The sequence below is a fragment of the Scardinius erythrophthalmus genome, assembly GCF_964197995.2.
Source record: "Scardinius erythrophthalmus genome assembly, chromosome: 7".
Lineage (NCBI taxonomy): Eukaryota > Metazoa > Chordata > Actinopteri > Cypriniformes > Leuciscidae > Scardinius > Scardinius erythrophthalmus.
Window position 1 is genome coordinate 1,317,273 of NC_138227.1, and position 22,199 is coordinate 1,339,471.

The window sequence follows — 22,199 nt, forward strand, 5'->3', positions numbered from 1 at the left end:
TAATCAAATTGATGTGGTGTGAGTGTGAGAGCAGCATCTATCACACTGACTGGGTGAGAGTTGACAGCTCTGGTTTCCTGCATTTGTAAAAAAAAAAAAAAAAAAAAAATAGATGTGATGACGGGTGCTAAGATTATGCTACTACTGCGATTATGGCAGTATGTGAAGTCTTTACAAACTGTTTATGGACTTATGGTTATTGTTATTTATGGTTTTGTGTTTCTGTTGACTATGGTGCAGTCTATTAGGTTTATGATACAATTGTTTAATCTGGTTTATTATTCTATAACGTTCAATTATAATAAGTTTAAGATATGCTGTTTGCGTTGATTGCAGATAGGTGCACATATCAGCGGACATCACAAAGTGTTATGTCTACTGTAGTTTTCCTGTGATGTATTTTTCCCACTAACCACACAGAGACAAGTGGTAGTTATGCATTTTGTTATTTATTATTTAATATCTGTATTTATTCCCACATTGCAAACAGTTGCCCCACATGCTGTCTACTCACCACATCCTGTTCCTGTGACTCCTCAAAGGAGGGGGCAGGTCTACAGCTTCCTTTTTTCTTGTGTTGCATTACACCATTTCTATTAGTAGGGAAGGGAACTTAACTCTTGGTGATGTAGTCATGGATAAATGTCCCATGGTGTTTAAATGTTGTTTAAATTGATGAATGAGTTTATTTTATTTATTTTTGAAAGTTAAATGGTTAAATGGTCATATGTTTGACCATAGAACCCAAGTGCAGTTTATTATAAACAAAACCAAACATGAAACAAAAATCTGTTTCACCACCACTCAACCAAAATAAACACCCACCCTCACAACACCCACCCCTGTCGGTGATTGGTTGGAACACTATTTATTTTGGTTGAGTGGTTGATCTGACATGTCAGATCTAAACATGTCTGGCACAATCACACGGAAACCCCAAAGAACACACTCAGATTCCACAGTCAGTTCTGTTTTTCTCACAAAATATGGCTTTAGTTTATCCTCTGTGACGTGTTTTGGCCAACCATTTAACGTAAAATGTTTCACTTTCTGTAACACTGTGTCCAATTTTGTCTGTTTTGCAATTTCTTGTGCAGATATTGGAACACTATGCAAAAAGGAAACTCGGAATTGTAGTTTACTCTCATTACTCTCAACAGTCAGAGGTAAGCATGACAAAGCGTCAGCGTTACTGTGTTGCAGGGAGAGTTTATATGTGATGTCATACTGACACACAGATAAAAATTAGTGACCATCTCTGTAGTCTCGCTGCAGCCAAGGTTGGTACGCCTGTATTCGGGCCGAATATGACCAATGGTTTGTGATCTGTATATAGCCTAAATTTGCACCCATACAAGTAGTCATTAAATTTAATCACCCCAAATATAATACTCAGAGCCTCTTTTTCGATCTACGAATAGTTAACTTCAGTCTTTGTTAGTGTGCGTGAAGCATACATATAAAATGGGCTTTTCTGTACCATCTGGAAATTGGTGTGAAATTACTGCCCCAACTCCATATGGGGATGCATCACAAGCTAGGATCACTGCCAATTTAGGGTCATAATGTGTCAGCACCGGCGCCGAAGACAGCCTTGATTTTGTGCGTTTAAATGCACTTTTAGGTACTGATACATTTAGGTCTGATACATTTTTAGGCACAGGGGCTTTATCGATGGCTTCAGTTTTTTCCGGAATCGGGTGCAACTTTTCCGCATCGATGACATGTCAGAGGTACATTACTCTATTCTGAAAGAAAGAACATTTTTCATTGTTTAGCCTAAGCCCATGTTCTTCTAGACGTCTCAAAACATTGCTCAGATTTTTCAAATGCTTGTTGGTGTCTTTTCCAGTTATTAAAATATCATCAAGATAGCACACAACACCCTCTAATCCTTGCAAGACCATATCCATGGTACGCTGGAAGATTGACGGCGCACTAGTGACCCCGTATGGTAAAGGATTGTAGGATTGTACAAGTATAATCCCCGCTGCGTATTAACAGTGAGGAAAGGCTTACTTTCATCATCCATTTTCAGATGAGTGTACGCTTGCGTCAAATCCAATTTGGTGAAATGTTTTCCCCCAGCTAGGGTAGAGAACAAATCTTGCATTTTGGGTATGGGGTACTGATCAATGTCTAGCCATGGATTGATCGTCACTTTATAATCGGCACATATGCGAACTGAGCCGTCCTGTTTTAGGATACAGACAAGAGGCGCGGCCCACTCGCTGTGTAATAACGGAGAAATTACTCCTTGTTGCTCAAGTTCATTCAATTTCTTATCGACGGCCTTCCAGTTATTAAAATATCATCAAGATAGCACACAACACCCTCTAATCCTTGCAAGACCATATCCATGGTACGCTGGAAGATTGACGGCGCACTAGTGACCCCGTATGGTAAAGGATTGTAGGATTGTACAAGTATAATCCCCGCTGCGTATTAACAGTGAGGAAAGGCTTACTTTCATCATCCATTTTCAGATGAGTGTACGCTTGCGTCAAATCCAATTTGGTGAAATGTTTTCCCCCAGCTAGGGTAGAGAACAAATCTTGCATTTTGGGTATGGGGTACTGATCAATGTCTAGCCATGGATTGATCGTCACTTTATAATCGGCACATATGCGAACTGAGCCGTCCTGTTTTAGGATACAGACAAGAGGCGCGGCCCACTCGCTGTGTAATAACGGAGAAATTACTCCTTGTTGCTCAAGTTCATTCAATTTCTTATCGACGGCCTTCCAAAAAAGTTGCAAAAGTTCGTTTTTTATTTACACGGTTGCAATTTTACCTTTTTGAATTTTGACCAGTACAAGCTCTCAGAGATGACCGACACAGCGGCCCCAGTGTCTACCTCCATACACATTTTAACCCTGTTACATCTCACCATAACCTTATATGATTTCACATACCCGGATAAGTAGTAGTTACGGTGTGCAGTCTCAAATCAGTTTGTTCTTCGGCAACATCCGACGGCAACGCCACGGCTCCATAAAATGAATCCTCCCGTCAGTCCATGAAGTTCACCTCCGCTCCGCGATTGAAGAGAACAGGCCGTCATTTTTCTTGTAGACCGATGCTGCTCCTTTGATTTGAAATCAGTCCGCTTATTCTTACAGGCCCGTTCCAGATGACCAGCTTTTCCGCATCCCAGACACTGGAACTCTTTGAACTTGCAGTCGCTCGGTCCATGTCCTTTTCCCAGACATCTGTAGCACTCTCGGCCGCTGATGCTCCTTTACTCCAGGTTGCGAAGCCCTGGACTCATGCTGCTTCACTCCCCGCAGGTCTAGATGATCCAGAATATCCACCCTACAATTTCAGATTTACAGATCGTAGAAAACAAAACCTATTATCTTTCTTAATTAAACAAAGTAAAACCGATCAAGCTAAAAAAGGGCACTTAATTTACATTTTCAGTCTGTACCATTCTCTCATAAATTACCTGCAGTATAGACGTTCCATGTTCAAATTCCCACTTGATCCACTCTTTGCAGATGACTCCAATCATCCAGCCATGAGATTCTGGTTCCAAAAACATCATAAAGCAGTTCTAATCCAGTCCGGTATCGCAGCAAATTAATTTTCAAGACATTCTTTTCATATCAGAGCAGCAACCACAGCCCCCGAATAAGGTCTTTCCCAACATCAAATTCAAAACCTTGGTCGTTGGTCATCAGAAGCCTTCAAAACCTACATCAGATCCAGCCGCTTCCACATCAGAAACGCACACCAAGCCCTAACTAATTAAATTGTTCATTCCCATGACCTGCGCACCATTCATTGTCACTCTCCAGCCCACTTTTTAAAATATAAAACCCATTTTGGCTCACCGTATTCACGCCTGCTATAACAATTTTTTTTTAATTCCCGTGTCCCAGCCCTTCAAAGCGCTGGTCGAGCCCTCCTGACCGAATACAGCGGGCGCCCTCCGTTCGACTGCTGGCGGGGCGGGGCCTACCCGTCCGATGCCGCGAACATCCAAGCTCCCTTCGGATGCTGCAAGAGCCCTCCCAGTCGAACGGTCAAGCTTAGTTTTGCAAATACCTTCTCATGCCCTTCACTTTTTGCGCTGGTTAATTTCACATCGTTTTACAATTGCTGTCCTGCGCTTACGTGGCTTTTTTGAGGAGTACTCTGGGTTTAAGCCAAATTCCGAGCTCAGACTCAGGACATCCCTCCAAATTCGCAAAAATTACTATATCTGATTTCCTGTACATGTGAACTCGTGAAATGAAGTTTTATGTAACAAAGTTAAGGAAGAGCCTGTTCATGTAATCAACCAATCAACACAAGAGGAAGCAGTAATAAATATAGTCTCCCCTCACCTCTGCTCTGTCCCATGACGGTTTCACAGAATCCCTCCACCACCCCATCACCTCACTCTTGATTGGCTTTCTATCCCAGTCAAAAGGGGGGAGTACTCTGGGTTCAGGCTAAATTCCAAACTCGGACCCTCCCCCAAACAGCATGCTAAATACGCATAAATTACTATATCTGATTTCATGTATGTGTGAACTCGTGAAATGGAGGTGGGGGAACAGATTCCGAAAGCTGGATTTTTTGCCGTCGGATTTCGTTCCCCCCATGTTTCTTACACAATGAGGTTCTAATATGTACAAAACTGATGCTGGTTAAGCTACATCCACACATAGAATTAATTCAGCATATTTTAAGCCACTGCATCAAAATCTCTCATCATGGGGTTGGGGGAACGGATTTTGACGGCTAGTTTTGCTAGAGTTTCTCTTTTTTTTTTACCATGAGTATTGATTTGCCCTCCCTGATTCGGTTGATGACCTGAGGGAGCAGAGGCACCAGAGGGAAGGCATAATGGTGGAGAGAGGGCCACCTGCTGGCTAATGCGTCCTTTTCCTTCTAGAAGAATATTGGGAAGTGGGCCCAAGAATATCTTTCCAGGAGTCAAAGCCCAGCCTGCTGTCGCATAGGACACCCCAATTTTGCATGGAGGCATCCATCACGAGTAAGTAGTGACTTGTAGAAAACCAAACGCACTTCTACTCTCAACTGATACAGATTGGGTGTTTCCAGGGTACCAGGGCTTTGGCACAGCCGTGACCCTGAAAATGAGGCGGCCCTCACCCATGCTCGAGTTGGGACGCAGCGCCTTCAACCAGTGTTGATGGCTGCATGTATAACAGGTCTACTGAGTAGGCTGCTGCCATTAGGCCCAGTAGCATCTGAAACATTTTCAGGGGGAGGTTAGTCAGCTAGTCTCTGAATTTTCAGTGAACGTTCCGATGAAATCCCCAAATATTTGGGACGAATTGAATACTGCCCCCAGGAACAAGATGCGTTGGCTGGGGGACAGAGAGTTTTTGCTTAGGTTGATCCTGAACCCCAGACTTTCCAAGTGGCTGAAGAGCAGAGGTCTGTGCGCGCATAGTTCCTCCTTCGATTGGGCGAATAGCAACCAATTGTCAAGGTAATTCAGGATGCATACTCCCATCCGTCTCAGGGGAGAGAGGGCTGCATCCATACATTTTTTTGCCTTAAAGGTTAATAGTAAACTAACTTGGGTTGCTGTCCTTGTAGGAGGCTTGAACCCGAGGCTCGGCTTGAGCTCCGAGTTAATATCCCCCTATGATGGAATTGCACATAAGAGGATAGAGATATTTTACTGGAGGAGAAGGGGAGGAGGAGGGCTGCCGGAAGAATTTGTCAATGGGATGACGTGGGGTCTGCTGTTTATGTAGTACACTAATATTGATGATTGACAGGACTGAATGTTTAGGCTCCTCCTGAACCTACATGTGGAAAACCTTCTATGAAGGCACAATTATATCTCCAGAACATTGCGTTTATGATTATTACTGTCCATTATTAGCTTTTGCATTTTGTATTACCATTTTATGCTTGATGATAGAACCACCAGTTAATGCAACCATTGGTATCTACAAATTTGTATTTTGATGATCTAAATTATCGTGTATATTATATGTTGATACCAATGCAACATATTTGTATTACCAGAAGTTTCTGCATCAACACCCAATATGCAAATTACCATGCTCGAAGACAAAGAGGTGTACACTTTTTCTCTCCAAAAGCACAGTGAAATCAACAGCACAGTGATGTGTGAACTGAGGTCTTCTGCACACTAAGTAAATACAAGTAAGCAAGATTGCTTTTTGCTTTCCCTTCTGCTTTATTTGACATTTTGCATAATGTGCAAAAATAACATTAATACTAAAAAAGTTATAGTTATAATTCTTCCCGCTGCTTCCTTTTTCTAGTCTAGTCTGAGACATAAACTGCACTGCTGCAATAAATCCATGTGGTCTGACTGTGGTCTGAAAAGGAAGTGCAGAAGAGAAAAGAAAACCAGCAGCACAGAGACATATAGGTTTGCACGTAACGTTAGTCAGTATTTAGCATCACGACTAGTTTTTCAGTCTCAGAGGGTGTGATATATGATTCTTGTTACTGTGTGTATGTGTCATTACTTAAGTGTTTGAGACTAATGGAGCTGCAGCAGCATTTTTCAGTGTGTATAAATGAATATGAAGAGGGTGAGGGTGAGGGACAGGGAGAAAATGATGCTGTTAAAACAGAAGACATTTATCAATCTCTTCAGTACCCACCTGCAGACCAGGGAACTATTAATTGTACAACACCGTTCTCAGGTAAGACAGCAGAGGATGGGTGGATGGAATTCAAGCAAAATGTTCATGAAGTTTACAATCAGTGTTTCTGTATTAATCACTATTAATCTCTGTTTAACAGCGTTTTCTGAAAGGAAGTATGTGTTTTTACTGTTTGCTGTTAACATAATTATCTCAACCATCATCCTTACTATTGTGGGCCTAAATTGTAAGTTTCATGGCACAACATTGGAAATTTATTGAGGTACTAATCAAGAAAAAAATGAAGTTTTGTGACAGTAATGGTTTAAATGTAGTTTGACAAAATATTTAAGAATAACATGCTTTTCCACCCCTTAGACTCTCGCAATAAAGAAACACAACCAATAAAAAGACAAAAAGGTTAGTTTCAATTTTTATTAACTGATGAGCACTAATTTTCAGCATGCATGTGTGAAACATCTGAAGGATAAACTGTTTCACACATACTTCATTGTCAGATATCTGATATGTTACATTTATGTGTCTAATGTTCACACATTTGATTGTTCTTAATTTTGGTTGTGTTGTTGATCATCTTATGAGCTACAACTGAAAACTGAACTGTTAAAATCAGTTTCTGTCAACTATGCAAGATACTTCATACTGAATGTTCTTTTTTATCTTTCAGAAGTGTGGCTTCTCTATGACAATGTGTTTTATTTGTTCTGGAGTGACAACAGTGACTGCTACGCTGCTGAGAGCTTCTGCTCTAAGAGGAATGCTAGCCTTGCCATGTTATCGGTGCATAACAAGGTGCAGCAACTATTCATCCACTTCTCTCTCTTTTTCTGCATAAGTACACTAGAAACTGATGCAAAAACAGAATGGAAAACAATGCATTAACAAACAATACCAGTAGCAGTAGTGGAATAAAAACACAATATTTAACAATGCCTGTAACTGACAAAATGTAATAAATGTTTAAAAAAAAAATCCAACATGAAATAATAAAGTGAACATTACTGTACATGAGAGTAAACAGAATTAAAACGGTAATACAGAGCTTATGAAGATGATGTCTTATTCTGAGACTGGGTTGCACATTTGACTGGTTCATTTACTGAATCCATAATTTTACCTTATAAATTGGTTATTATTCATTATATGGTTAATACAGCTGAGAGGGTCTGAGAGTGGCTTAAATTATACTATATTACTAAATTTAAATGAATTAAAAGTGAAATTTGTTGTACACATGTTCTTGAATGTTGTCTGTGTACATGGGCAGGTCTGGTTGATGTCTAGAACCAATGGAAAGCAATTTCTGGTGTCAAAAGCCTCATTAGACGGATCTGGAGACAGTGCTTCTTCGTTTGGGGTAATGCACTTGCATTTTTTTTATTTTAAACCTTTAAGATATTTGTGAAAGATTTTTCTGAACAGTCAATTAGAGAGTTGAAAAGCTTTTGATGCTGTTGGATGGTTGTACAATTTCAGAGCAAAACAAATGGTTTACTGTATATGATGAATGACAAGACGAAAACAGGCTCTACAGTTTATGTTTGTGGGTGAAGAAAAAAATATGTGTAGAAAATATGAGAAAATTAATTCCAAAGAATTTCTGGGCTTACAGTTTGTTTTTGTTTTTTTGGGACTTTTATTTGTTAAAATCAATACAATTATTAAGTATTTTAATATGAATTATATGTGTTTAAATTTACATTCTGTGAACATAATTTTGACACATTTCCATAAAAATATATTTCTGACTGTATTCTGGTTGTGCCTCAGGATGATGACGATCATGAGTGTGGCATCATGGCCTCTGATGTTGATACGGATCATAGAGAAGGATTTGTGTGTGAGAGAGTAGTGAGGAACTCACTTCTTCACTAAAGAAGGCCTGAGAGCTGAATCGCTTTTCCGCTAGAATAAGCCTTTTGAATTTAATGTATGTATGGAGCAGTTCCATGTGTAAAAGTTCAGCTTAGAGAGCAAATACGCATGTTATACTTGATCTATCTTTTTTTTAATTAACTTTTTTTTAAATAATATTTTCTACATTCAGTTTATATTATGAATTTTTACTTACATTGAACTTTTTATATTGTTTCTTGCTGAATTTTGCTATCCTTGAATGTATAATGTTTAATGCTTTATTAATTTGTGCAAGGCGAAACTCTTCTCTGTAGCTTCTAATAATAACTCTATTGTCATCAGAAGTTGATGAATTTGTTTTTTAGCAAATGGAATCAGGTAGATCTTTGTCTATGACTAAAGTTATTCAATAAATTCATTTAATTTCTTATGATGGCTTGGTTTATTGTATTTTTCTCCTCTCCTGCTTCTGCCCCAAGGCTGGCAAAAGAGTTAGGCTATCTTTATAAAAGAGGTATTTCCTTAAGGTAAATTTAAACTAGGCTTACTGCTTGCTGGGGCCGCACCAATATATGTGGGCCGATTTCTCCCCGTCCGACAATCCTAAATTAGGCTAAGTCCCGATTATCTTGATGGTTCTTCAGATTATTTTATCAGATTTCTGTGGTGTGAGGTGTGTTAAGAGTGACCGAACCTGCTCGGACAAACGTCGTTGTTGAATATTTACGATTTCTGATGGGGGGAACCCCGAGGACAAACGCGCACCTAGGCCACTCTTTTTGACTGTCAGGTGGAACGAAATGATACCAATCAGAACGCGAGCTGACAGAAGAAGGAAGCACAAACGCAGTCATGGCACAGCACAGAGTAAAATGGATATTGTGGAAGAAACTTAATATGTTTTATATGTTTGCATTTTCTTATATTCATAGAATCTTAGAAATATGATGATAATCAGATGAATGTAGTGTTGATACATAACCTTATGAATATTTGTATGTGTATGTCCTTGTATATGACTGAACAAAAGTTAATGTGACTGAATGTATGACCGAGACAGAGAGTCTCCATTCAAGGGTGTAATATGATTAAATAAGACAGACAAATCTAAACAATATGTTAGTTATGGCTAAGATGTATCTTGATGTAGCATAGGGAAAACAACCTTAGGGGAGGAACAAGAATGAAGGACACCCCCCACTCGTTGTCACACTCTGCAGGCACTTTGTTATGACTGTTGACCTTTCCTTGCAAGGGAATAAATAATTGTTAAAGACAATTTTAAAGACCTGTTTGTCTCTTATTCAGTGATGTAAAATTGTTTGCCACTACAGATACAGACACCAGAGATGGAGGATCAGCTTGTCGATTTGTGGCAATGTTCTGTTAAAAGCAAACACTACCATAGCAATTTCTTCCTGCCTATCGTCCGCAATATTTATTCTGAAGTCTCGAGAGATTTTGAGAGATTTCCCGTTTTCACAATCGGATCTCAGGTTGAAAATCTGTTCATGTGTGTTCTTCACATCGCGGCACACACCACACTAGGAGCAAAACTGTTAAATCTAGCATTATTTGCCCTCATGTCTGTGGTCTCTCACATTTAAAAAATCATATAAGATTTTAAATATCTTTTGGTGTGGCCCCAGCATTTTGCAAACACCTGATAGAAAGTCCTAAAGCTGCATGAGAGTTTTATCCTGGGGTTTAGCGCCCCCTTCCTGTAATGTTCTGAAGTGTTGAACTGTTTTAACCGTTAATTGTTGCAATTAAATAATAACAAAACGTAAATATAACTAATAACATCAAGCTGGTATTCTCACTTTAAGTTTTAATTAAAATAATGTTATTATAGCCACAAATGTTTCTATATTTTTACTGTCTCCATCCTAGCAATGACTGAGCACGTTAACTGAGGTGATCAGAAGAATCAAACAGCACAAACGAACAGACTAATCAGGTAGGCTATAGCCTAATACATACACAATCTTTTTGTTGTTGTTGTTTGTTTCAGTGCACTAGAACTATTGTTCTTTCAAAAGAAGTGGCATTAAACAAACTTGCTAGCAGCGCTATATCAAACCGTTTCAACAATTTCAAATGTAACTAGCGTTTATAGTTATAGTTCAAATTAATGTTACCTGTAGCCTATATTTTCTAAGTTTCACTTACCAGATTTAAATATCAGCAGCAAGATATGTTCATGAGTTTGTGTTAGCCTATTCCATTTCTAATCGATTTTAGTCTTTGCTGTAGGGATGGAATCAGGAGATTCTCTGTCACGGTGGCTGAACTCTGATATTTTTATCATGTTTGTGGTGTTGCTGTTGCTCCTATTGCTGTTCATCTTTGCTTTATGCTGGCTCATGAAATGGCATCGCACAGAGATCAACAGAGTTTTAAAACATACACAAACTCATATGCCTTCACACAGATAGGCTGTTTGTTTACTATAAACACAATATTAATCCCACTTCACCTTGTCTCACGGGTGCTCACTCCTGTTCCTGGTGATCCTGCAGAATTCAGTTCCAGTACTGGTCCAACACATCCGTTTTTTAATTATCAAGTGTTCCTTAAGATCTTAATTAGATAGTTATAGATAACTGAAGTTAAACTTTGATGGAAGGTAGATCTCCGGGAACAGGATTGAGCACCCCTGCTATTTAATTCTCACAGACGTTATGATTGACCTTGCTCTCTTCTTCTTAAGGAAAATGGAGATTACTCCAGTTGATGCTGCAGACTTGGGGAACTCAGTCAGATTCACCCTGAAGATTGTGACTGAGCAGACACATGTAACAGAGCTTGTGGAGATGTTAACTCGTAGAAGTTGCTCTGTTGAGGTTTCAGATCGCCATAGTAAACCCTCTGGCTCTGCTGTTGAAGAAGATGACAATGATTAAGATTACACTGATGCGTTACAGAATATATAAATCATTGTGTAGTTATCACAGCATTTAGTTTTCTTGAATGAATTCAATTATAAATATAGAACTATGTAAACAAGTGAATTTGTTATTTTGTGTGCAACAAGAACATGGACTGAAGAGGACCGAAGAACATAATCCAGATCTCGCCATATTAAAACCAGACCATATTTCTCCTGGAGGTGAAAAGCTGTCAGACATCAGACGGAGTCGAGTTTGAGCTTTTACACGCTTGCATTATATTATTCTGTCTTTTACTGCATATGATAATTCATACTCAGAAAGTAGAACTGAAGTGACATTCATTACAAGATGATTAGTAGTTAAAACATTACTTAATGTCCCTGCATTGTTTTGCTTTCTGTGACTTTCAGTCGAATAAAAGACAGTCATATATTTTGTCATTGAAGATTTCTTAAAAAATAGTGTTAAAATATGGTCTCGTCTCGTCTCGTTAGATCAGTGTATCGACACACTCCTAGAAGACACTAAATCTCATCTCAGCATTTCATCATTTACTCTCAACATCAACATTTGTGAGATTTATTCCATTGGAACAGTTTTGAGAAAGTTGGTGATAAGATGTTCCCTCATTAATTACAAATAATTCAGAATAATGATAATTCTATTAATTAATTCATTGTTTTTTTATCATTAACTTGTTTTAAGTAATATTTGTAACCTACTAATATTATGTTGAAAATACCTTTTTTGTTAATTATGAACCAAACATTTTTTTATTAGACATTATTATCCCTTTATATTATACCGTATACTCTATCAACTTCAGATGACAGTCGGGACAAGATTCCCCTGAGAGAGTCTGAATTGAAATGTTTTTGTTAGTGACTTTATCATAACAATATTAAGGCACATTATTTAGGATCTATGACCTAATGTTTGAAAATAAAAACATTGTCTTGTAACATATTGCAATGATAACTATCAGAGAATAAGAAGTGAGGAAGAAAGAGAGAATCGTGGAGAATCCTGAAGAGACGGTGGACAAAGCGAAAGAGAAGCGGAAAGGTTGAAAGAAAGACATAAAAACAGGAGAACATCCCAAAAGCCTGAAATCAGCTCCACATGAAGCGCTGGTGTCGTGTCTGTCAGGGCTCTCAGTAATCTGGGCAACACGCGTTTCTTCAGTGCAGTCGTGCAGGTAAAGCCTCAGAGTTTGAAGAATTGCTGTTTAACAGAGTTGCTGTTAAACGTGAAGAAGGTCTCTGAGACCTCGACAATTATTAAGACCATATTAAGAGCACATTTATAGATAACCAAATCAAAGATTATTTTCATATTGAATGACAGTTACAGCTTATGTTTAGTCAATTAAAGTAGTCTATGTAATAAACTAATAGACTAATACAATGTTTTGATTATTATTTATTAGATACATACTGTGTTTTGTATATATATATAGGCCTATTATATGATTTTAAATTTGAAAGTAAAGTAAATTACAATATTTATTTAAGTTATATCATAATCGTTGCCTTTCATTGATGACGTTGCAGGTTATTCCAAATGAGCGATTATTGTCAGCGAAGTCCACTTCAGCTGATATACCGTGTTCAGGGAGTAGGGAGCAGTGAACACTGCGTAGGGACCCTGTCGAGTGGAACGCACCTTCAGAACTGAGAAGTAAGATCAGATGTAGACACACACTGAGTGTAGGACTCGATGAAAAAGCTGCCAGTGTCTTCTTCTGCAGTTTGGCTGGTGTCGCAGCATCATCTCCTTCGCCTCCTCCAGTGCAGTGCATGATGGGAATGCAGGAGGAGCTTGTGATGTGCTCTGACATTCATCCAGCATCTGAGCCACGGCTCTGGGTTTCACGGCCTCAACCTCGTCATCTTTGATGGAGCGCGTCTTGAAACGAGGATCAACAAGGGATGCTACTGTATGTTCAGAAGGTCATCAGTGGCAGCATGGTCATATTCCTCATTCAGAGAGCTGATGACAGTAGCCTTGATGGTCTTGGTGAGCTCTGAGTCTTCAGCTTCTGCTTTCAAGACCTCCTCATTGAAGAGCTGCAGTTCAGGTTTCAGGAACGACACACTCACATGTTCTTCAGCAGAAAGGCCATCAGTGAAGTCAGCAAGTGGAGTTAGAGTTAGAGCCTTGCAAACAGACTCCAGGACATCAATGTCCTGCCATGAGGAGCAAGTGCCTTGTTTATTATCAGCTGATGAACTTCAGCAATGGCCTTCTCCTGCTCTAGCACTCGTGCTTTCATTGCATGGCGAGACCCTGAACTGGTGGAGATTCTGTGATCAACCTGTGCTTTGGCAGCTTGAGCTCCTCTTGAGCGGCTGCTCGTTCTCCTTTCTTTTCCATGAGAAGGAAAAGCACTGAGCACTTTTCTGCACACACTCATGGCTCTCTGGATCCTCTGGTCTCTCACACTTTCCTCTGATGATGAAGAGAACAGAATATAGTAGTGATGGGACGGTTGATGCCGGGGCTCCGATGCTCCGACGCAGTTTTCAAAGCACTATTGTATCACACACTGTACCGATGCTTGTGTGGAAATGACAACACCACGTGATTGATGACGTCTGAAGCTTCGAGCGTCATGCAGGATCGGAAGGTCGGGACAGCTGCTCCTCATCTGATGCAGAAAAGGGAAATGATTATCGAAGAGGCATTATTTAAACCATTTAACACTACACTTCCCTGTAACATCATATGTGAATGCGTTGACCAGGCTACACATGACACGAGTTGTGTCTCATTGGCAGAGATTAATTTAGATGAGATTAGCCAGAACTGTATTGATCCACACTTGTATGTCACCGACTCCCGAAGCTTTGTTTGGTCACGTGCTTTTCTGCTCTGTGGTGATTTGTTATATATAGTGGAGAAAACAAGTGTGACCACCAGATGTCACTAATGCGCATTGTGTTAAAAGCTTCGAGTAATGAACCTTTTTTCAGCGCAATTTGATGAAAGCCTCAAATGCTTCAGAAAGCCTCGGTTTCCCATCACTAGAATATAGGCACATGTGTGCAAACTTTAGATGATTATAAAATAACTTCAAGTATTTTGTGTTGATAAATTACAATGTTATGACATATTCAACATAATGAGAAACTACATTTAGACCACACTAGGGCTGTCTCTTTATATCCCACAATTCTGAGTTCAATAAAGGCTAATTCACACGGCCCAAACACACTGACATAATCTGACTTGATCACGCCATGACAACTTCAGTGCCGACAGATGATCTATATAGAAATGAGTGAATAATGAAGAAAACAGTTTTACCATATCAGTTCGAGCCGAGTCGATTCTGAAAATGCAGATGATCAAGCCGATCGATCGGACACTTACGGTGGAGCATTACTGACACATTATGATTTACACTCAATTATGTCGCAATAATGAGATGCTATGTCATTTTAACAAACATCTCTGGTATCCTTTAATGGAATTCAATGCCAAACAAAAATGAAAAATGAACGCTTTATAAGTTCTGTCAGGAAGTTTGTGGGTCAGTGAACTGAGAGAGAGTGTGTGTGTGTGTGTGTGTGTGTGTGTGTGTGAGAGAGAGAGAGTGTGTGAGAGACTGTGTGTGTGTGTGTGTGTATGTGTGTGTGTGAGAGAGAGAGAGTGTGTGTGTGTGTGTGTGGTGTGTGTGTGCGTGTGTGTGTGTGTGTGTTTGTACATGTGTGAGTGAGTGCCTGTGTGAGAGTGTGTGTGTGTGTGTGTGTGTGTGTGTGTGTGTGTTTGCACATGTGTGAGTGAGTGCCTGTGTGAGAGTGTGTGTGTGTGTGTGTGTGTGTGTGTGTGTTTGCACATGTGTGAGTGAGTGCCTGTGTGAGAGTGTGTGTATAAGTGAGAGTGTGTGAGAGTGAGTGTTTGTGTGTGTTTGTGTGGATGAGTGTATGTGAATGTGATTGTGTGAGTGTGTTTGTGCGTGTGTGAGTGAGTGCCTGTGTGTGTGTGTTTGTGTGTGTGAGAGATAGAGAGTGTGTGTGTGTGCGTGCATGCGTGCGTGCGTGCGTGTGTGTGTGTGTGTGTGTGTGTGTGTGAGTGTGTGTTTGCGAGGTGTGGTCAGAGTGTGCGGAGCTGGTTTGTGGGTCAGTGAACCCAAAGCTCCTAACACAGAATAGATCTGACCTGAGATCAGCTGCAGAGAGTCGCAACTGCTGCACCTTCACTGGAACTACGGTGAACATTTTAGGACATCCTCTGACCTCACTCATATGAGGATAAGGCGTCATGCCTCCGGTGTAAAGTCTCATACAATTAGGCATCGGAATGAAACAACCTCTGATGCCTTTTTGTCTCAGGCTGTTTCGTCCGATGGCTAGAGAAAAGAGGTGAACTTGGCATGCCAACTTTGCAAATGAAGCTTGAGGAAAGAAGTTTTTTAGTTTTTGCCACGATTGTTTCACGATGCTCTTCTTCTGTCTGGAACAACCAAAAATCATACAGTGTGTACCAGGCATTAGATACAATAAATCTTTTTGTCAGAGACTATGAGCTTTCCATCTTAAAAATATATCTAAATTACGTCATATGCTCTCAATGACGAATGAGGAACAATTAGTTCATGCGCTCATGACCTCAAGGCTAGATTATTGTAATGCTCTACTGGGTGGTTGCCCTGTACTCTTAATAAACAAACTACATATACTGTAGTATAGTCATAATACATACGCCGTATAGTCCTTCACATCTATTGCGATCTCAAAACTACAGTTGATAATACCTAGAATATCTAAATCGACTGCTGGCGGTAGATCCTTCTCCTATTTAGCACCAAAACTCTGGAACAGTTTTCCTACCATTGTCCGGGAAGCAGACACACTCTGTCAGTTCTAAACTAGACTAAAGACACATCTCTTTGACCTAGCTTTCACATAATACATTATAGACTTCTATAATTCTATGTTAGGCTGCATAGATTAGGTCAGCCGGAACCGGGAACACTTCCCAAAAATCCTGATGTACTCGTTACATCATAAGAAGAATGGCATCTACGCTAATATTAGTCTCTCTGTTTATCCCGAGGTTTTCCCGTAGTCCGCCGGATCCAGGCCGTATCCAGATCTGATGAATGACCAGCGCCTGGACGCGAAAATAGACCAGTCCTGAAGTGCCAACTAGTCTCTCCCTGTGAAGGCCTCCTTCCCCTCCCTTTACCTCTCTACAGATAAAGCGTTGTCGGGATAATTATTGTTTCATGTGGCTATATGGAACAGCGATAAAAAATTCTGTATTATACATTTTTAAGGCCAGACAAGTAGTTTGTTGAGGGTTGATTTGTAAAGAAGGACTACTCGCCTGCGCATATATTCTAACGCGCTTACCTATAGACTAAACACATAATACGCATGTGCACGCCATCTGCGGTTTCACAGGTTTGCGTTTTTGAAATTTGTACAGAGATAAAAACAATTTTTATTTCAAGGCTTGTACCTTGGAACCTATTTCATGGTTTGCGTTCTCGAGCCGCCAAACACTGTTTTGTGCAAATGAACGGCCAAAGCGCATTAAGGGTTTTCTGTTAGAACGGTGTCGTGTTAGCGGCCACTAAGTTAATAACTAATGATCGTTGCGACAGAAGTGAATCAATCAAAACTAACTTTACCTGGACAATAACTTTAACTTTATTCTAGAGCTGCTGTAAAGCCTAAATAATTTCCTACATTAATTTCCTATTATCACTGTAAAACTGCTTTGAAACAATATTATTAAAGCGCTATATAAATGAAGGTGACTTGACTTGACTTTAAAACAAAGCATGTGTAAATTCATAAGTCGACAGCATTGCTGAGTATTTCCTCCTTAAAACTGCAGTGAACCAAAGACAGTCTCAAAAACACGCTTTGAAATCGCTGGTGTTTCTGACGTCACAAAACAACCTTGTAACCAATTAGATCAACGTGTGATCGTCAACCAGTGGATCTCTGAGCTGAGTGAGTGAGTGGAGGCGGGGCTCATTTGCATATTCATAGAACCGCACATACTAAATGAGGCGAGGGTGTCGAGTTACATTTAAGATATTTTAAGGCATGAAGATATTTTTTTCAAGGATCACCGTTTTTTTGGTGATGAAGATGAGTTTTAAGGGATAAAATGAATGAGCAATTCATTTCTGACCGTGTTTATTAATCTTTAGTTAATACAAATACAACTGTTCAGTGTTCGTTCATGTTGGCTCACTGCCATTAAATAACATTCATTTCCATAAAGTTGAATTAGAAAATGTTGAAATGAATAAATGCTGTAGACGTATTGATAATTTGCAGTTCATGTTAACTAACAAACTTAACTTTATTGTAAAGCATAAAAATATGTCTTTCATCAGAAAATAAGAACTAATTCTATTTTTCAAATATTAATCTGATGAAGGGAACCCGAGTTCATTAATCAAAACCATCAGAAGAGCCGTGGATGAATGACACGAGAGAAGGTTTTTATTCCAAACAAAAGAAAAACAATGTTATTTACCGTCACCTACAGTACAAACGTGTACAAATACCAGAAAATAGAATCAAAGTGTGTGTAAAAAGTAATCCTGTAGAAACGGATGTTATGTACACGAGGCGACGCAAAAACCACTTATTGCACAAGAAAACAATAGCATCATATCTGTAATAATAATGATCAACTTAAAATACAATGGAGAAATAAGAAACTCTATAAGAAAACGTTTAAATTATTTAAAATTGACTGCCAGCATGTTTTTTTAAAACATATGTATTTTTTTCCTTTGAAATACAGCAGAAATCATTAGAAAAATTAAATGTTCAAAAGCCAGAAATCCATAACATTTCCTTACATTGAACGTTCACCTGTAACTTTAATAGCAGACTGACGGTTTATCATAAATATCTAAAACACAAATGTCCAGTTTTTGCTCTCAGACTAGTGTAATGTTGAAGCAGAAGGTGTGTGAAGGATCTCTGGCTCTCTGAAACAGTAGTTTTACTCTCGTGTTTCGGGTTAAAGAGTCAGACTCGCAGTCATTTTACTGTCAAACATCAGTACAATTTCCCCAGAACGGACATATTTCATCTAAAATCAAGATAAAAACTAAAGTTTTGCATGAAGATGTTTTCAAGACCATTCATATTTTTGCACTATGGCATTAATTTTATAACAATTAAACATTTAAGACCCATATTATGGAAGCTTGTTTCCGACACAGAATGAAAAACAAAAAAGGTAATTGCGACTTTTTCTCACAAAATTCTGACATTATAACACGCAGAAGTCTGAATTGCGTGATATAAAGTCGCAATTGCATGTTATTATAAAGTAATTTTATCAGAACTCGAAATTCCGATTTTTCTCTCGCAATTGCTTCTTCATATTACGCAATTCTGACTTTATAACACACAATTGGGGGTTATAAAGTCAGAATTGCATGATATAAAGTCGCAATTGCGTGTTTTACAGTCAGAATTGTGAGATATAAACTCGCAATTCTGAGAAAAAAAGTCAGCCTTTTTCCCTCAGAATTTATATCACGCAATTGCGAGTTTATATCTTACAATTCTGAGAAAAAATGTCAAAACGACATATACTCGCAATTGCGAGTGTTATAAAGTCAGAATTGTGTGATATGAAGTCGCAATTGCGAGAAAAGTTTATATCCCGCAAATCTGACTTTATATCACTCAATTATGACTTTATAACGCAATTGCGACTTTATATCACGCAATACTGACTTTATAACGCAATTGCGACTTTATATCACGCAATACTGACTTTATAATGCAATTCTGACTTTCTGACTTTATAGCACGCAATTCTGAGATTGAAAGTCGCAATTATCTTTTTAAATGTTTTATTCTGTGGCGAAAACAAGCTTCCATACCCATATATATAAACATACATACACACACAAGGGTTATTATTGTTACTAAAACTATAATCATTAAAAACAGGATGATTGGTCCTAAAAACAGGCTTCATCCCAGACAACAACATAGTTTCGGCCCAGATCCGGCTCACATCGGGTACGCGTGGAATCCACACTATGTTGCTGTCTGTGATTTCTCTAATGCAAAATATCATTTATTCTGATTTAGGGTGACATATGGTGGAGTTTTTGTGAAATTCACACTCCGTTGCAGGTTAATATCGGCGACCCACGAGAGAGAAAGTAGTTCAAGCAAAGTCACATTTTTCATAAAACAGACATCATCACCCTCTTCATTTTCCGTTCCTTAGCAGATTTTGGCAAATGCACGTACAGTCACACCTGTGCAAACACACATTTACACACTGCGAACAGATATTCCCATATATCCATGTAGCTTCAGAACTGTACACAGACAGGCTGAATATTTTTATACATCTGGTTTACAGTCCCTCAGGAAGGCAACGCAAACATTTGTAAGGCAAGATCCATTTGACGCACACATTCTGCCATCCTGAGAAAGAAAAGTGTGAGGGCCGTGTAGCCCTTTAAAACACACGAGTGTATGTACAGAGTTTCAGAAGGCCGATCCCAGCAGATCCGTGTGTTTCAGTCCCGTCGCTCTCCGTTCGCCTCACATTTCAGAGGATTTGGGATTTCAGGAATGGAGAAATCTGACGCCTGAGAGACGAAATCAGTTTAAAGCAAAAAATCAATTTCCGTGTGGCTTAGTTTTCCTTCAGCTTCTCCTGGTACGTGTAAACAGTGGGAAAACTTGTTGACTTTTCGGTCTTGTTAGAGCTAATTTGTCTCATATTTGATGAAGTTTGCATTAGTGATTCTGTTATTTCCTGTTTGTTACTGTGAAGCTGCTTTGAAACAATAAGTTCTAAAAAATGTAACATTGTAACACTGTAACTGTTCTCATTAGAACTCTCAGCTGACACTTTAGAACTCTCAGCTGACACAATGTTTCACTTCGGTTTGGACATGTTTTTAAGCATCTAAGTATTCAATCAATCAAAATAAGTTCGGGGCCACTGAGAATGTAACTTTTTTTAGGCAAATTCGCACTATTTTTCTGTCCAAACGTTCGACGCTCCGCTGACCGTGCAACGCCATCCGTCGCGTGACGACGAACCTTTCCTCGTAACTGTCGAGACGTAACTCCGTGGATGACCTTTGACCTGTGATGTCACTGGTGGAGTTTGTCGCAGTCGTCGTCCAGGCATCCGTTCATGCGATGCGACTCGTCCCCGAAGGCGCCCTGCGACTGCAGAAGCTCGAACTCCTCGTCCAGAAAGTCCAGCGAGTTGTTGCTCGGGAGCCCGCGGATGGTGAACTTGTTGGAGACTTTGGCCCATTGCTCGCGGTTGGCGGCCACACGCTCGTAAAGCTCGGCCGAGCGTGGGAAGAGTTCCTGCAGGAGCCTGGGACAAATCATCCGAGATGTTAACTTCTCATGTACTTTTTTTTTCATTTCAGAGGAAAAATACATACAGTGTAAAAAAAGTTTGTGATCTTAACAGTAAAAATGCTACAGTGAAAAACTGTTAATTGGTTAACATAGAGTTTCCGTACTGTATACGGTGAATAACTGTGACAGATCTAACCGTACATTTAATGTAATTTTACAGTAAAATACTGTTTAAATTTAAATACCAGTTTTTGGAAGTGAAAAAGAACGTCATTGTGAAAAAACGTAAATTGACATTCCCACAATTCCCTGCGTGACACTTCACATTTGATGTATTTTTTGTAGAAATAACAGTTTCTTCATAGTTTTTTTTTTGTTTTTTTCTAATCAGTTGTAATGTATATTAGGGTTTTATGTTAAATTTAATGTTGTTAAATTAATGTTTACTGCATTTTTTAAATTTCATGTGATTTACCATGATGGTGTTTAGTGTTTGTGTGAATGACACTGTGCAGCTTCTATATATTACTATTAACTTTCTTATGAAAAAGCAGCTTGTGATGAGCTTTAATTGATCATGTGACTTCAATAGGTCGCTAAATTAACATTATATCAGATAATGAAATACAATTTTTTTTTACTGTAAATTTAGGTTAAGTGTGTAAAACCTAAAATGGTGCTACCGTATTTTGTACGTTAGATTTCTGGCAACCACAGCTGCCAGTTTTTTACCATAAATTTAACGGGATTTATTTGCTTCTTTACAATAATAAAAAAAAATACATGTCAATACAAATCAAGTACTCAAGATGTACTGTATTTTCCTCATTTTGACAGCAACTGTGTACAAGTACAAGCTACTTGTAGTTCTTAAAAATAGTACCTTTCATATCATTTATGTTTTAAGAAAAGTCTGGGTAAATTGGTTTTATATAATCAATCCAATTTCTCCATATTGATCACGTGATTGATTACGTTTTTACTGGCTGCCAGAAGAATTGAACTTCTGATGCTTTAGAATATAAACAGTTCATTAACGCTTTTAACTTTCATTAACTCTCGTTAACCCTCTGGTAGTCTTTATTTTTTTTTTTTTTTTTATGTTTTTTTTTTTTTTTTACTTCATCAGAATGGTGTGAAACTTGGCAAAGGTTTTGGCACTTGCTGTGTGAATACACACACACAAAAAAAGACATGATTCGAAAAGGTTAAATGATCCTGAAAACAATAGTCACACTTGTGCTCCTTGCGGTCAAAAATGAGAAATGAATGAGACGAGTTTCCTCTAGTGGAAGCGTTTGGTACTGCAGCCGAACAACATCTCACTGAAAGATCATATTTTTTAGATGACAAGCTCAAATTTTGAACACAACTTGTTTAGATTTATGGCAAACGTGATTTTTAAAATATATGTCATATAAATATTGAAAATAGTATTTTTATGCATTTTTCATACCAATACATATTAAATAAATTCTGTTACTTTTGAACCTTTTTTC

General features: G+C 38.8%; 2 protein-coding genes across 3 annotated transcripts in view; one reads left to right on the top strand and one right to left on the bottom strand.

The window, feature by feature from the left end:
• The first annotated feature begins 6,429 nt into the window (after window positions 1–6,429).
• On the top strand, window positions 6,430–8,897 carry LOC308693352 (uncharacterized protein). The gene is made up of 6 exons (XM_081370204.1): window positions 6,430–6,650; window positions 6,751–6,837; window positions 6,969–7,010; window positions 7,279–7,403; window positions 7,879–7,968; window positions 8,382–8,897. The coding sequence occupies exons 1-6, from the start codon at window positions 6,488–6,490 to the stop codon at window positions 8,484–8,486; spliced, it is 612 nt and encodes a 203-aa protein (XP_081226330.1). The 5' UTR covers window positions 6,430–6,487; the 3' UTR covers window positions 8,487–8,897.
• An 8,758-nt stretch (window positions 8,898–17,655) lies between these two features.
• Window positions 17,656–22,199, bottom strand: part of pde2a (phosphodiesterase 2A) — a 114,993-nt gene continuing 110,449 nt past the window's right edge. For both annotated transcript variants that reach the window (XM_081370626.1, XM_081370627.1), the window contains one exon: window positions 17,656–20,713. In XM_081370626.1, coding sequence (XP_081226752.1) covers window positions 20,479–20,713 — 235 coding nt within the window. In that variant the 3' untranslated portion in view covers window positions 17,656–20,478. The remainder of the gene's footprint in view (window positions 20,714–22,199) is intronic.

Coding starts and splice junctions, on each gene's coding strand:
- LOC308693352 (XM_081370204.1), top strand. CDS start 6,488: ATGGAGCTGCAGCAGCATTTTTCAGTGTGTATAAATGAATATGAAGAG. Junction 7,011..7,278: donor ACCAATAAAAAGACAAAAAG/GTTAGTTTCAAT, acceptor TTTATCTTTCAG/AAGTGTGGCTTCTCTATGAC. Junction 7,404..7,878: donor TGTTATCGGTGCATAACAAG/GTGCAGCAACTA, acceptor GTACATGGGCAG/GTCTGGTTGATGTCTAGAAC.